The sequence below is a fragment of the Sminthopsis crassicaudata genome, chromosome 4 (assembly GCF_048593235.1).
Source record: "Sminthopsis crassicaudata isolate SCR6 chromosome 4, ASM4859323v1, whole genome shotgun sequence".
NCBI lineage: Eukaryota > Metazoa > Chordata > Mammalia > Dasyuromorphia > Dasyuridae > Sminthopsis > Sminthopsis crassicaudata.
The window spans coordinates 459,841,403-459,854,879 of record NC_133620.1 but is presented as its reverse complement, the minus strand read 5'-3'; the positions used below and the strand labels follow the sequence as shown (position 1 = coordinate 459,854,879).

Genomic DNA, 13,477 nt, shown 5'->3' with positions numbered 1-13,477 from the left:
CCTTAAGGAAAGTCTGGGCATGTGACCCAGGGTCCTGGTTCACCCCTCTGGTGCCACTCTCTGAGTCACCCAATAGCCACTTATCTGCATCAGTGTTAAAGAGTTCTCTCCATGAGTATTCTCTTCCCCAGGAAAATCCCAGGAGAGAGAGGGAAAGGGCGCTAACAAAGGAGGGAAGGCCCAAGGCAGAGGGGAGGAGACCCCAGGGAAGATGAGATGTCAAGTTTGCCCAACAGCTGGTAGTCCAGATTGGGGTGAGCACCTAGGGAGCAAATGTGAAATCATGTTGGGAAGGCAAGGCTGGAAGCCAATGGGGAGGATTCGAAATGTTCCACGGAGAAGAGGGAGGCAAAAGGGAGCCCCGGAGGGTTATTGAGCCAGGGTAGGGTGATTTGTTTAGAACTTTGGTTTAGTATATTCTTTTGGCAGGTGAAAACCTGAAGTCAGGAGGAGCCTTTGGGCAGCTCTTAGGTAGTTCATCAGATGGGTGATGAGGGATTGAATTAGGGTGATGGCAAAGTGAGTGCAGAGAAGGGGAGGGACCAAAGAGACTTTGATCCTCCCTAGAGGTACCTCCACTTCTCCACTGAGTTGGGAGACTCCCTCCCAACAGGCTCATAAACAGATAATGACTCCCTCTCCTACCAGGTTATTTACAGGAGGCTAATACCGGAGACAGGATGAACATTTTCCCAATTTTTGCTTTTAATGCGGTGTTTGTAATTCATATTGTGCCTTCTATTTAAATGTCTTTGGAAAAAGACGCTGAGCCCAAGTATTAACAATTCTAGCCATAGAGAGAAAAATGTGACCAATTTTTAACTGGAAATAGAAGGGATTGTCAGCACTTTGGAGCTAAAGGATCTTGGAGATCCCTTAGGCATAGGATCTCCTTCCAAAGGCAGTCTAGGTCCATTCTTCATTTGAAAGAATTCATCTTCAGATGAAACTGAGGAAGTACCCACTATCATTTCTGGAAGAATTAGCAGAGGCGGCATTTGAACCCAGAACTCCAAATCCCAGGATTTTTCCATTTTGTTTCCCCTTCATGTCACCAATGAAAAAATGAAATTTAGGGCCACATTCTAGAATAGTACCCAGGGCTTCCAGCTCCTACTCTATCTTAAGTTTAAAATCTGGAATTTCCATCCCTTCATTTCCTTCTACAAATTCAACACCTCCCCTCCCAGATTAATTCCAGACCCAGAAATAGCCTTGACCTGACCTAAAACCTCTACCTATTTTTTTTTCAAACCAAAGTACACTGTCAAGAACAGGTTTATTTTTGTCAGCTTCCTCAGTTCCTGATATAATGCCTGACACATAGAAGGTGCTTAATAAATGCTTAGCGGTTGATGGATGAATTGTGGGTTCCTTAAACAGTAAGTGCATTCATAGGTGAGATTATCCTTTAGCAATGTGACTTAAAATTAAGTTCAGCAAACATTAAGCACCTACAGTGCACATCTGGTAATCATGTAAGGTAGGCTGAGAGCATGCATGCATGCAATGGATTGTGGGTTCCATATAGTAAGCACACTCATAGTTGAGAACATCTTTTAGCTGTGTGACTTGAAATTAAATTCAGCAAACATTAAGCACCTATAGTGTTCAAATCTGGTAGTCATCCAAAATGGGCTTGAATGAATGAATAAAATCTTTTAATCAGGGGCCCCAAATCATAAGGAACTTTTTCCCCTCCCCCCAAAGCAGTTTTTTAGCTTCGTTCTGGTAATTCACAGTACAAATGGAATTTCGCATCAAGGCTTCCGACTCTCAGAATTTGCTATTTGATGAGAAGCAAACACATACTCTTAGTTGTTAAACTGCTAACAATGATAACTTAGGATGCGTTTTTGAGATATGAGGGAAGAGAAGGGGCTCTTAATTTAGCTCCTTAGTGTTTTATTTTCAGCTGGCTTAATCTGTAAACTTGGCAAAGCTTTTGGATGTTTCAGAAACACAAAGTATTTTAAACATCTGAACAATTTAACATGTAAAAGGCAGTCAACTCCCCCTGTTGAGTGGCTGCTTGTCATTACTTGCCCTCCCCCCCAAGGCTTGCTGGACTTAGAGGGAGCTAAGAGGCTCAAATTGTTCCTAAGCAGCCCGTGTTGGGTTCATTATGTCTTCCCTCCTCAATCTAAGGCGACCAAGTGGATGGCTTCCAGGCTAGGTCTCCCTAATCTTCAGATTAAGATTCTAATAAGAGGAAGCTAAAGTCTTCCCAGACAAGCTATAATGGAGCCTGGTTCTAATCCTTGTGCTCAGTGTGTCAGTGTCTGCTTATCCCAGATGTGGATTGCCCAGACTCTTGATGCTCCTTCTTGGCTTCCCTCATCTTTCCCTGACACAGTTTTTTTTAACTCTCTTCCCCAATACTCAAAGCCCCTTCTGCAGGAGAGAGGTGACAGTAAAAGGGGAACACAATCAGAATAAACTTTGATGCTTCTATAAAGTTTCTTTGGGATTAGAGAATCTGCAGTCCCTTTTTATGGAAACTATAGAAATTATAAAATATTTAAAGACAAGAACTAGAGCTTTTTTTTTCTTTGAATCCCTAACTCCTAGCACAGCACTTGTCATATAGTAGACATTATATAAATGTTTGTTCATTGAATAAATGAGATCATAAATGTGGATCTCAGAGGTGGTTTAATCGAGGAGTTATTAACCTTGCTTGCATTACAGACACTCTCATGGCTGTCTGGTGAAGCCCATGGACCTCTTCTCAAAAACCATGAATTTTTTTTAATTGCATAAAATAAAATATTATTAGAAACTCTATTGAAGATACACTTATCAAAAAAAAATTTTTTTTAAATAAGTTCACAGATTTCAGGATAAGAACTTCTGTTTGTTTGTTGTCCACTTAGTACAGTTCACATCCAACTCTTTGTGAGCCCATTTGAGATTTTCTTGGCAAAAATACTGGAGAAGGTTGCCCTCTCCTTCTCCAGCTCATTTTACAGATGAGACAAATAGGTGACTTGAGTCACACAGCTAGGAAGTGTCTGAGGCAGGACTTGAACCTATTATACAAGTCAAATCTCCGGTTCTTTTTTTCCCCTGAGGCAATTGGGGATGTGACTTCCCCCCACCCCCACACAGCTAGGAAGTGTTAAGTGAGGGTGGATTAGAACTCAGGTCCTCCTGACTTCAGGGCTCCGTTCACTGCGCCACCCAGCTGCCCCAAGGATCTGATTCAGAATGCCATTCCTGATTTTACATATTTGGAAATTGAAATTATTCATGTACAGATCATTTGATAGATTTAGAGATGGATCATTGGCTGAGGAAGGCAGGAGAATCATTGAGGTAACTTAATGCCATCTCAGTTTAGGAAACTGAGCTCCAGGACAGTGACAAGAACGGAAATCATCAGATCATGGATTTTGAGATGAAAGGCACCTTTGAAACCATTTAGGTCAATATCCTTAATTGTAGAGTCGAGGAATCATAGGCCAGGAGAACGTGGGAGATTTGTCCAAGATTATTATCCAGAGATATTAAATAACAGAGCTAGGATTTGAACTCAGGTCCGTCAACATTAAATGTAGCATTCCGTCCAATGTTCTCCACTGCCATGTTCAGGAAAATGTGACTTGTGGCCGCTCGCCATTCTTCCCCACACATGTCCACTCCCCACGGTCGTGGGCAGTCAAGAAATCTGCGTGCATAATGATATGGATGCACGCACATCCACGGGTCTCCACTGGCCTAGAGCTTCCTCATGGACCTAATGCCTGATAATGGGGAATGAAAATCGGATACTGGTACAAAGCCTCCGAAAATGGCTGCTTGTGCCCATAGAAAGTAGAGAAGGACCTGAGTGGTTTGTTTTTGTTTTAGTGGGCATCTCAGTTGACTCGTAGGTGGGTGTAGGTGCCTGTTTTCCATGAGTGGGAGACCTGGGGTGAATTACAAAGAAAAACGGGATATTCTGCCTTGATTGGCTCTTGATGTTCACTCAAGCAGCAGAGAAGGAGCTTGGATGCTTGGCTGAGGCGGCTGCTTCCTGGGTGGGTTTCCCTTCAATTTCCCCGGTTCTCTTTGAGCTCTTTTGGATCTGTGGAAGAAGCTTTAAAATAGTTTGTTTCAGGCAGCTTGAGGGCCCCCTTGGCTTTTCCCTGTGACATGTCAACATCCATGAGCTTTCTTCTGTGTGCATGAAATGCCTGAGAGACTTCAAAACAACCCCTGCCCTCAAGAAACGCACAGTCTAATGGAAACTGCCTGCAAACAACTATGTACACCCCCCCCCAAAAAAAAGATAGACAGAAGAAACAGATCAAACAAGATAGAACAAATGGGGGTGATCAGCAGAGGAGAGGGGCTGGCATGGAGGGCGCCGCGTGAGCTGCTGGAAGAACGAGGCTCCCGTTTGCACGTGCCCCTGCTCTGACATTTCCAGGGATCTTGGCAGAGAAACGCTCTTAGTTATCCACACTGGTCAGCCCCTCCCCCACTCCACTAGCATCATCATCACCACCTCATCTTCCCTAGCCCTTTGCCTCCTCACTTTCCTCCCCCAATTACCAATTACCTCCAAATCGGGAGGGGACGTTTTGGTTTGTTGTTAGTTTTCTTTTTAGAATAATGGGATTTTTTTTTTAATTAAGAAGCTCTTAAATCTATTTTTATTTTAATGTTCAAAAAGTAGGTTCCCTCTTTCTCTGCAGATTTCTTCACTCCCCCCTCCAAAAATAATAAGAATTGTCTGAATTAAGTCGTGTTGAGCCTAAAGCTTAGGCCTCCCTGCGGTAGTCCGGGCTCTCGCCATGCCCTGCAGTCTGCGGCCATACAGTAGCTGCCTCTCCCCCACTCCCTCGCCTTTCCCCCCCTGGCCTTTGACCCCTGGCCTCGCGTGTACGGCAGAACGAAGGTGGCGGTGGAGTGGAGACTCGCGAGCCTGAGCCTCCGTCCGCGCCCTTTCCTCGTGGGGTATCTCAACACCTCGCGACTCCGCAACTCTTACTGTAGTGTTACTGACTCCAGCCTGGAGGGCCACAGCGCCGAGAGAGGCCGGAGGAGGCGTCACAGCCGAGCTCCGCCCTCCCTGCAGGTGCACTTACTGAGCCCGAGCGCCCCCCCCCCCCCGCCCTCTCCGGGAGCCTCCCGAGCTTCCAGAACTGCCCCAAAGGCCAGCGACCCACTCCCCGTAGCGGGGGCTCTCGCGGTGTGCAAGGGGAAGTCAAACAAAGGCCCGGAGGAAAGGGTGAGGAGGCACCTCGGCCGGGCTGCACGGGGGCCGGCGGGGACTCGGTCCTGGGCCCCCTGCACACGTGAACCGAACTCCGGTGGGAGAGGCCTGCAGAGCGGGCGAGGGACGGAGCGCGTCCCGGGGCTCGAACCGGACCCTTGACGGCTCCTGCTCGCGCGCCGCGAGCCTTCTGCTGAAGTGGGGGCCTGTCATGACAGCCCCCTGGGATTGTGCCCCAGGACCGGGCGGGCAGGGCGAGGGCTGCGGTCCCGGAGGAGAGAGGTAGACCTTGGTCTCAGCAAACCCGCTCGGGTGGAGCAGCAGGCGCCGGCTGCCGGCCGGGGCGGAGCTCGGAGGGGCCGGGCTCGGGGGGCCGGGCTCCGCTCCCGAGGGGTCGGACGCGCCGGGAAGTAGCCGCTGGGCCCGCGGCGGCCCCCTCGCCGTGGCCGTGTGCGCCCGGGATGTGGAGTTAGGAGGAAGCCGCGGCTCGGCGCCCGGCGCGTCTGTCGGAGCACACAGCCCGGAGGGGAGCAGGGCCCGGGGCCACGGGCGGGGGCGCCCCCGGAGCGCACAGCCCGGAGGGGCCGGGACAGCCGAGCTCCGCGCAGCGCGCCCGAGCCGGCGGGCGGAGGAAGTGCGAGGGGAGGCGAGGCCCGGAGCCTGGAGGAGTGGCGGGGCGGGGCGGGAGAAGCGGCGGGGGCGGGGGCGGGGGCGGAGGCGGGGGAGGGGCGGCCGCGGCGGCGGCTCGGGCTCCGACGCTGGCACTGCAGCTGGATCGGAAGTCCCTCTCGGAGCGCGGAGAGGAGCTGGATGAGGCGCGTCTCCGCGCAGCCCGGAGAGGAGCAGCTCGTGGCCGCCGAGCCTCGCCCGGTCCCGCGGCCGGCCGTCGGGGCGGAGAGCGAGGGCCGCCTGCCCCCGGGGCAGCTCCCGGCCTCGGGCTCGGCCTCCCGGGCAGCGGCGGAGCGCAGGGCAGCTTTCGGCGGCGCCCGCTGCCCATGGAGTTCACTTGAGATGTGACAGCGCGGGAGGAGAAAGGCGCCGGGAGCGAGAGAGCCGACCTCGGCCAGCGCCCGCCGCCCCAGCCCGGAGACGCCCGCGGGCACCTGGACTCTGCGTACCGCCGCCACCCGGGGGGAGTCGGGAGCCGGCCCCCAGAGCCGCGGCTGCAGCCCGAGCGGAGCGGGGGCGCCCGGAGGAGGAGCCGCAGGAGCCGCCGCCGCCGCCTCCGCCACAGGCGCAGCCCCGGCGCTCTCCCTGCGCTGCCTCCCTTCCCTCCTCCCTCCCTCCTCCGTCTGCACATGGTCTCCTTTGTCCTGTCGCCGCCGCCTCTCTCTTAGCTCCCGTGCGCGGTGGCGGCGGCGCTTTCGGCGCGCGCACACGCGCACACACTCCCCCTCGCGCGCGCACACACTCCGGCTGTCGCCCCCCCCCCTTATTTTTTTGCTCCTTCTTGGAAACCTTCGTGCGGAGAAGCGGGAGAAGCGGGGCGTCGCGGAGCCGGGGAGCCGAGGCGCGTCGGCCGGAGTCCGGCCCCAGCCCTGGTGGCCTCGTACCTCCGCCCGTCGCCCGGAGAGGATTGTGGTCCGGAGGATTCGCCGTGAGACTTTCACCCGCCGAGGACGGAGCATCTCGAGCTGCCCGGCCGGAGTTGGGGCTACTTACTACGTGTGGATTGGGGGGGAGGGCTCTTCCCTCACAAACTCGCCTTCTCCCGCCCCCCCACCCGGCTCTCGTCAGCCCCGCCACATTGGGAAGCGAACCATGAACTTGGGGCTGTCGGGGCCCCGGAGCAATCCTTGGCCAGCAGGTAATGGCGACCCCTCCGGAGCCCCCCTTTCCAGTCCATCCCTCCGGGCCGGGAGGGGAGCCTGCCCGCCCGGCTCCCCGCCTCCCTTCGCGGTGCCGAGGAGGCTCGGAGAGCGCCCCTTCCCCCTCCCCGGGGCAGTGTGGGGGTGCTCGCGGAGACGGGGACTCGGGCTGCGGGCCCGCCGTGGGGGGAGCCGCCTCGGCCCGGCCGGGGGCGGTATTGTCTTGTGCTGGGTGGGAGGGGGCGGCGGTGAGAAGCCCGGGTCCCGAGCTCCCCGGCCCGCTCCTGGGGCGCGTTTCGGCCGCTCCCTCCGTCCTCCTTCCTTCCAGGCGGCTGGCTCCGCCGCAGCCAGTCCGGCAGCCTTTGTACTTCTCTTTCTTTGAGAGGCGAGCTCGGGAGCCTGGGGGGAAGGGGGCGGGGGCGCCGAGGCTCGGGTGTCGGATGGAAGGAACCGGGGCTCCCTCGAATGTAGGATTAGTCTTTGAACTCTGTTAGATCGAAGCTGGGGGAGACTAAGACGCCCTCCCAGTCCTCGCACCCACGGCTGGCCGGTGACGGAGGGGGGCTCGAACTTTCCGGGGGCAAGGGGGGAGCGCCCTCCCATCGGCCCCCCCCCCCCGCCCCGGTCCCACGGCCACAGCTCCTTCCCCAAGCGCCTCCGCGGAGACCCTGCCTCCGACTGGGGCGAGAGGGCCGCTGGGAGGGAGTCCGGGCTTGGGGGAAGGAGAGGGCAGCGGCTGCAGGCTCCGGCTTTCCCTGCTCCCCCTTCTCTCCATCCCCGCTCTGCCCGAGGCCTCGGGCGCAGCTGCTCCGAGATCCCTCGGCCCCCATCTCCCCGAGCCGGGTCCAAATGCCGGAGCCGAGGCGCTCCAACCCCTCCTCCCCGCCGGCCCCGCCGGCAAAGTTCCTGGAGAAAGCAGCTGCAGACAACCATGGAGACAGCCCTGATGCTAGGGAAGGAAGAGGGAAAGTTAGAAATGAAGCGAGGCTCTGTGCGAATTAGTTCCTAAATTCGGGCCGAGCTGCGCGTTTCCTCGCCGGATCGGCCCGTTCGTAGGTGCGGGGTTGTGGAGGGAGAATCCCTGCAGGGGAAACCCTGCCCGGCCGGCGCTGGCCGCCTGCTTTCTGGATTCCCCGCGAGGGGCCGAAGACTCGCGGTGTCCCCCGCAGCCTCTGCTTTCTCCGCCTTTATTTTAGCCCATTCACTTTTCCTTAAGAGCAAACACTTGGTTTTGCATTTAGAAATAAGCTAAAAAAAAAAAAAAAAATGTGCCTCGAGACTGAAAGATTCAACCCTTGATTTGCGCCAGCTGGAGAGGCTGCGGCTTCTCTGGGTCCGAGGGACCCGACCGAGAAGGATGGGCCGCTGGCCACCTTCCGCAGCCGCCTTTCATTTCCAGTGCTGCTTTAGGCTGATTTCGGTTTCAGAAAATTCAGGGAAAGAAAGTAGGATTCCTCCGTCCCTGAGGTTTCCTGGAAAGGGCAGACAGAGCCTATTTTAATTCTCTGTGAAGTGGCTCAGCTTTAGCTCTGAGAATGAATAAAGCCAAAAGAAAAATCGGTTCAGAAATGGGGGGGGGGGGCACGGAAATGCAGACTTTCCCTTCAGGGATGATGGGGAAGAGGAAAGAGAAAGTGCAAATGAAGGCCCTTGCCACCAAATAATTCCTCAAGTTTTCCGAAGATGCCACGAGAATGAATTATATTTATCTTTCCTCCTGTTCTGGAGGCAAAACAAACAAACAAAACCCACCCGTTCTTCTTCGAGAAACAGCTGTGTTGTTATTTTTAAGGGTTTGGGGTTCCTTCAGAGCCTTAAATGCTGCATGAAGGAGCAAATCCCCAAACAGATTCGAGAACTGAAATCCTTTGCCTTCCTGTTTTTGATTGATCTGGAGAACTCTTATGAGGACCAGACCTGGGAGGTTTTAGGCGGTTTGTGCTTAACCTGCCTCAATAGGAGAGCCAAAAAATGGCTTTTTTTCCCCCCTGGTGTTTGTAGAACATGTATGCTTTAAGCCTCTAACTGTCCTTGTAAAATGATTTCTCTTACAATTTCAAATCACACCTTCATTTAGGCATAATATGCTTTATAAGCCATTTCCTCAGGTCCTTTTTATTTAACTAAAAGAAACACCAAAAAGTCACTGCCTCTTTTCCCTCCATATCAAAAATATATATATGTTTTGATTTTGTTTTGACAGAGGATTGTTGGGAGAGGGGGGCTTTCCGTAGTCATGAATTTCATGGATTGGAGCTGAAAAAGATAGAATAATTAAGTGAATTCTGTTGGTTGAAGGGTAGTAACTAAGTTTCTAGAAGCCTCATTTTAGATATTTAATTTCTGTTACATTATTCCTTTAAGTTAAAATATTTTTGGCCAGCAGATTTCTTTTAATCTTTTGAAGTGACATATTTGGTGGCTTTTTTCTCCTTTCCCTCCCCATAGCCACTTTCTTTTTTTTTTTTTTTTTTGGGGGGGGTGAGGCAGAGAAAGGATCCTCATTAGGAAAAGCAAAAACATAGCATGGAATTCGATCTAATTGTGTTTATAAGGCATTTCAGTTTGCAAGAAGAATCTCGTTTTATTTTTAATAAATTCATACAAGATGTGTCAAGTAAAACCAATCTGTTATTATGAAGGAAAACAATAGCTCTTTCTTAATTATTAACAACATTAAAAATGTTTAGTGCTCATTGGCTCTTAAGTGAATGAACACGTAGATGAGTGTGTGTGTATAATATTTATGCATAATCCTTGGGAAACAGCGCCCGAGATATATTTTTCCTGCGGAGGCAAACTGATCATCCTATCTTACATGAAAAAAAAGGGATCTTCAGTTCTTTTAGTGTGGACATAACAACAAAGTAAAATGGGAATCAATCAAAACAGAAAAAATGGTCACCGGGAGAAGAAAAAAACAACAACATGGCAGGCTGCTACTATTAATTCAGAAACCCACCATGTGCTATATATTTCTGCCTACCAATTTATCCAATAGTCATCATTTTAGATAACCTTATTTTTTATAGTTAAAATTTTTGCTTTTCCTTGTGGGAAATCAGCAACAGATCTAACTGTCATTTTTTTGCTTTAACTACAAACTAAATGTTTTTGTTTTTATTTTTAATTCATTGTCTAAAATTTCAAAAAAAATCTTTTGGCATTTTCTGAGCCTACAAGTAGGCAAGTAGGTAGTTCTAAAAGAAGAATTTTTTTTTTTTTTTTTACAGCCCATGTTTTATTTCTTGAAATAAAAGCCAGTGTATGATGAAATTATCCATTGAGCAATGATCATAGCCTGTTTGCTAGCGCTTTTTTTTTTTTCCTTCACCTATTTCAAAACTGCTTTGATAATCAAGTGAGCTGACATGGTCTTTAAGAAAAAGGCAAAGAGAAAATGACAGAAAGCTGTAGAGTTGGATGGATGTTTATTCAGGTGAAGATGTTTGTGATTTGAGTAACCAAGGTCAAACTGAGAATATATATATAGGGGAAGATAGGTTGATTAGAACAAGAATTTTAAGAAATAGGTTTATATAAGAATTGGCCTGCTTTCTAGGACGGAAAGCCAAACTTGAATGATAAGCAGTCATGAAATAAAATGGAAAAAAAATACTTGAGCGTCCCCCCCTTCCCCCTCAAAGCATAACACAGCTCGAAAGAAATGTTTTGAAATAATAGCTTTGGGGCCTAAATGAATGACTTTAGAGCATAGAAATGTGTTTTTGTACCGATAATATGTCGAATTAGAACTTATTTTTATTTTATATATTTTTTGAGATCCTCCCCCCCAGGTAAATAACTGCACTGCAGAGTTCATACTTATGATCAGATAGCGCCACCTTATGGATGACGTTGCGGAACTGCAGCTTTCCATTTTCATGGGCCCTTGCTAACTTGCCTGGATTTCTTTGAAAATAGAAGGAATCGATCATACATTTTGATCATTTTTGTTCTTTTTGTCTTTCAGGTTTCTGATGCCAGCTCAGAGAAACTTTTCAACACCGCTGTAAACAAAGGTAGGACCGGCTCCCTGCGCAGCCTTTTGAATTCATTCTTTGCTCCTTGTTAGCTTCCTTTCTGGACTCTTTTCCCTGCCTCCTTGGGACTTGGTGGCTGTCATTGTTTGGCTTTTCTCCGGAGAGGAAAAAAGGGTGGAGAGGAAGGAGGGGGATTTTCGGATAATCCTTATCAATACTTCAGAAATCTTCCGAGGCTCCTCCTAATTCAGATGAGTTTGACTTAAATGACCATGAAATGCCTGGGATGGTGAATGATGGTTCTATCAGTGGATTGAGCTCCCAAGTAGCCAATTTGTAGCCCTGACTCTGATAACCCACAGATGTTTTTGAGTATTTCCCGGTGGGATGGTCGTATACCGGGCCTTCTCACGCTTTGTGCTTTTGATAAAGTTAATAAGCGATAGACGGGGTGAAATTGAAATATCCGCGGTCCCATTAATTTCTCCTAAGCCGCAATAGCTAGCTGTGCATTAGCAGAAAATGTTCCTAAACATCCCCGATAGAAATCATCTTTCTGCAGGCAGCTTTGTTGGAAATAACGTGTTTAGGGGAAGGAGGTTGCCTTCCCTCAAGTCCCCGACAGCAGAGGTGTATAATTCCAAAAGTTTTAAATTATGTAAACTCTCCTGCGCTTTTTTTGTCTTTTGCACGGTAAAGCCAGTTAGTTCTGTGCCGTGATTGCTTAGTAAAAGATGGTGTTTTTCTCTTGCATTTCCCCACATCTTAAATGTGTAGTTTCTTAGCGGTACTGGAACCTCTCTGAGCCCAAGTAGTCTTAATAAATTGAAATTTGAACCACTTCTGCATTATATAGTTGTCTGGGCTCATATTTTCGCCTGGCAATTCATCGGCTCCGGCTCCAACCGCAGCTATTTTGAGCATCCCAGATTATGTTCGAATTTGGACCGAATGGAATTTTAAATAGTACATTATTTTTAGGGTTCCCAGAAGGTGCGCCTGCTTACTTCCAGCGCGATTGCTTGGCGCTCCCAGGATGACTTGGGATGCATATTGAATTTTAGCTTTTTATTGCATAATGGAGGAGTATTCTCGTTTTATGTTTCATCATATTTTTTGATGGACTGAAAAGTTTGTATAAATTTGTTATCCATAATCCTAAAAGCCAAATAAAGGAGAGGAGCCGGGTAATTCATAGGCCTGCCGCGCTCATTCATAGGCAGAAATGTGTAATTGTTTATTGCAGATTTTGAAGAGGAAAGAGTGTTTGCCTGGCACTTAATAGGGCCATGAGAGAAAACAGAATTTGTTTCCTTTTCCCATAGTGGAGGTTGGGGGGGGAAGGGAGAAGGGGGAGAGCTGGTCACTAAAAGAAGTCCCTGGGCCTCCCCCACCCAGAAGTGACTGTATCTTTATTTTGCTAATTTGGGGGGGGGGAAGCTGTGGAATGCGTCTCCCCCTCTTTTGGGCCTGGGCCAGAAGAAAAGGTTGGGGGCTCTGTGAATCAGCATTCTAAGCTGAATGCCTGTTACCGGGTTTGAAGCTGGAGAGTGATTGATGAAGGGGGGTGGGGGAGGGCCCCCAGGCTGCGCCTCCTCCCTCGGGCTGTTTTTTTCCCCCTTCCTCTTTCCTTTTTCTGAATCCAACATTTCCCACATTTTTATTTTTGTTTACTTACAGAGTTTGATTTGTGGCATCTATTTGGTGGTGAATGGCCCTCCCCTGTCAGGAGCCTTTCTTCTTAGCTGCTGTTCTTGGGGTGATTTAGTTCCCTTGAAAGGATTAGGGTTTCTTTGTGCGGCCTAAAATCAACATGGGCTTTTTTCTAAGCTTTGCTTGGGAAACCATACACAAATAAGCTTTTTAGTTGATGGCAGATTATTCCTTTGCCCCTGATTTCCATCCAAATGGCGTCTTTCTTTTCTACTCCCTAGTTTCCCCTTAATGCCATATGCTAATTCCTGTTGGGGACTGAATGACAAGGGACAGAATCAATGCAAATCCAGGTGCTGCCTGGAGGCTGGCTGGTACGCACCCCCACTCCCATCCCCCACCCCCCCGCCCCCCCCCTTGGGAGAGGGAGATTAAAGTGTGTGGTGGGGTGGAGGAGGAGGGGGGGGAAGCACCGGGGACAGTTTTGTTAAGGGGATTAGTATTCAAACTGCTAAATTTCGTGAAAACAACTCGAGAAAAAGTGATCCATTGTGTGTCGGGAGAATATCAGTAATTGCCTGTAGACAGGTGCTGGGGTTCTCATTACGGGCTGGTGCTTCTGGGGCTGTTTTTACTCGGGGACGGTGGGGGTGTCGGCGGCTGCCTGGCTGACAAGGCCATCAAGGAGCTGTCAGTTTGATGCCTGTGTCAAGTTCAAATTCCCCAGGAAAGCCAAAGGCCCCCTGCTCGCTTGAAAGCCGGGTCTCCCTTCCTCACCCCGTGTTCTTTGCCAAGAGCAACAAGCAACCTGGGGAACCAGAAAAAGGGGC

The 13,477-nt window shown here is 50.1% G+C and overlaps 1 protein-coding gene across 6 annotated transcripts in view; it reads left to right on the top strand.

Moving 5' to 3' along the window:
• AUTS2 (activator of transcription and developmental regulator AUTS2) overlaps positions 1-13,477 on the top strand; it is a 1,090,636-nt gene that overhangs the window by 978,800 nt on the left and 98,359 nt on the right. For all 6 annotated transcript variants that reach the window (XM_074263989.1, XM_074263992.1, XM_074263990.1 and 3 more), the window contains one exon: positions 10,985-11,033. In XM_074263989.1, coding sequence (XP_074120090.1) covers positions 10,985-11,033 — 49 coding nt within the window. The remainder of the gene's footprint in view (positions 1-10,984; positions 11,034-13,477) is intronic.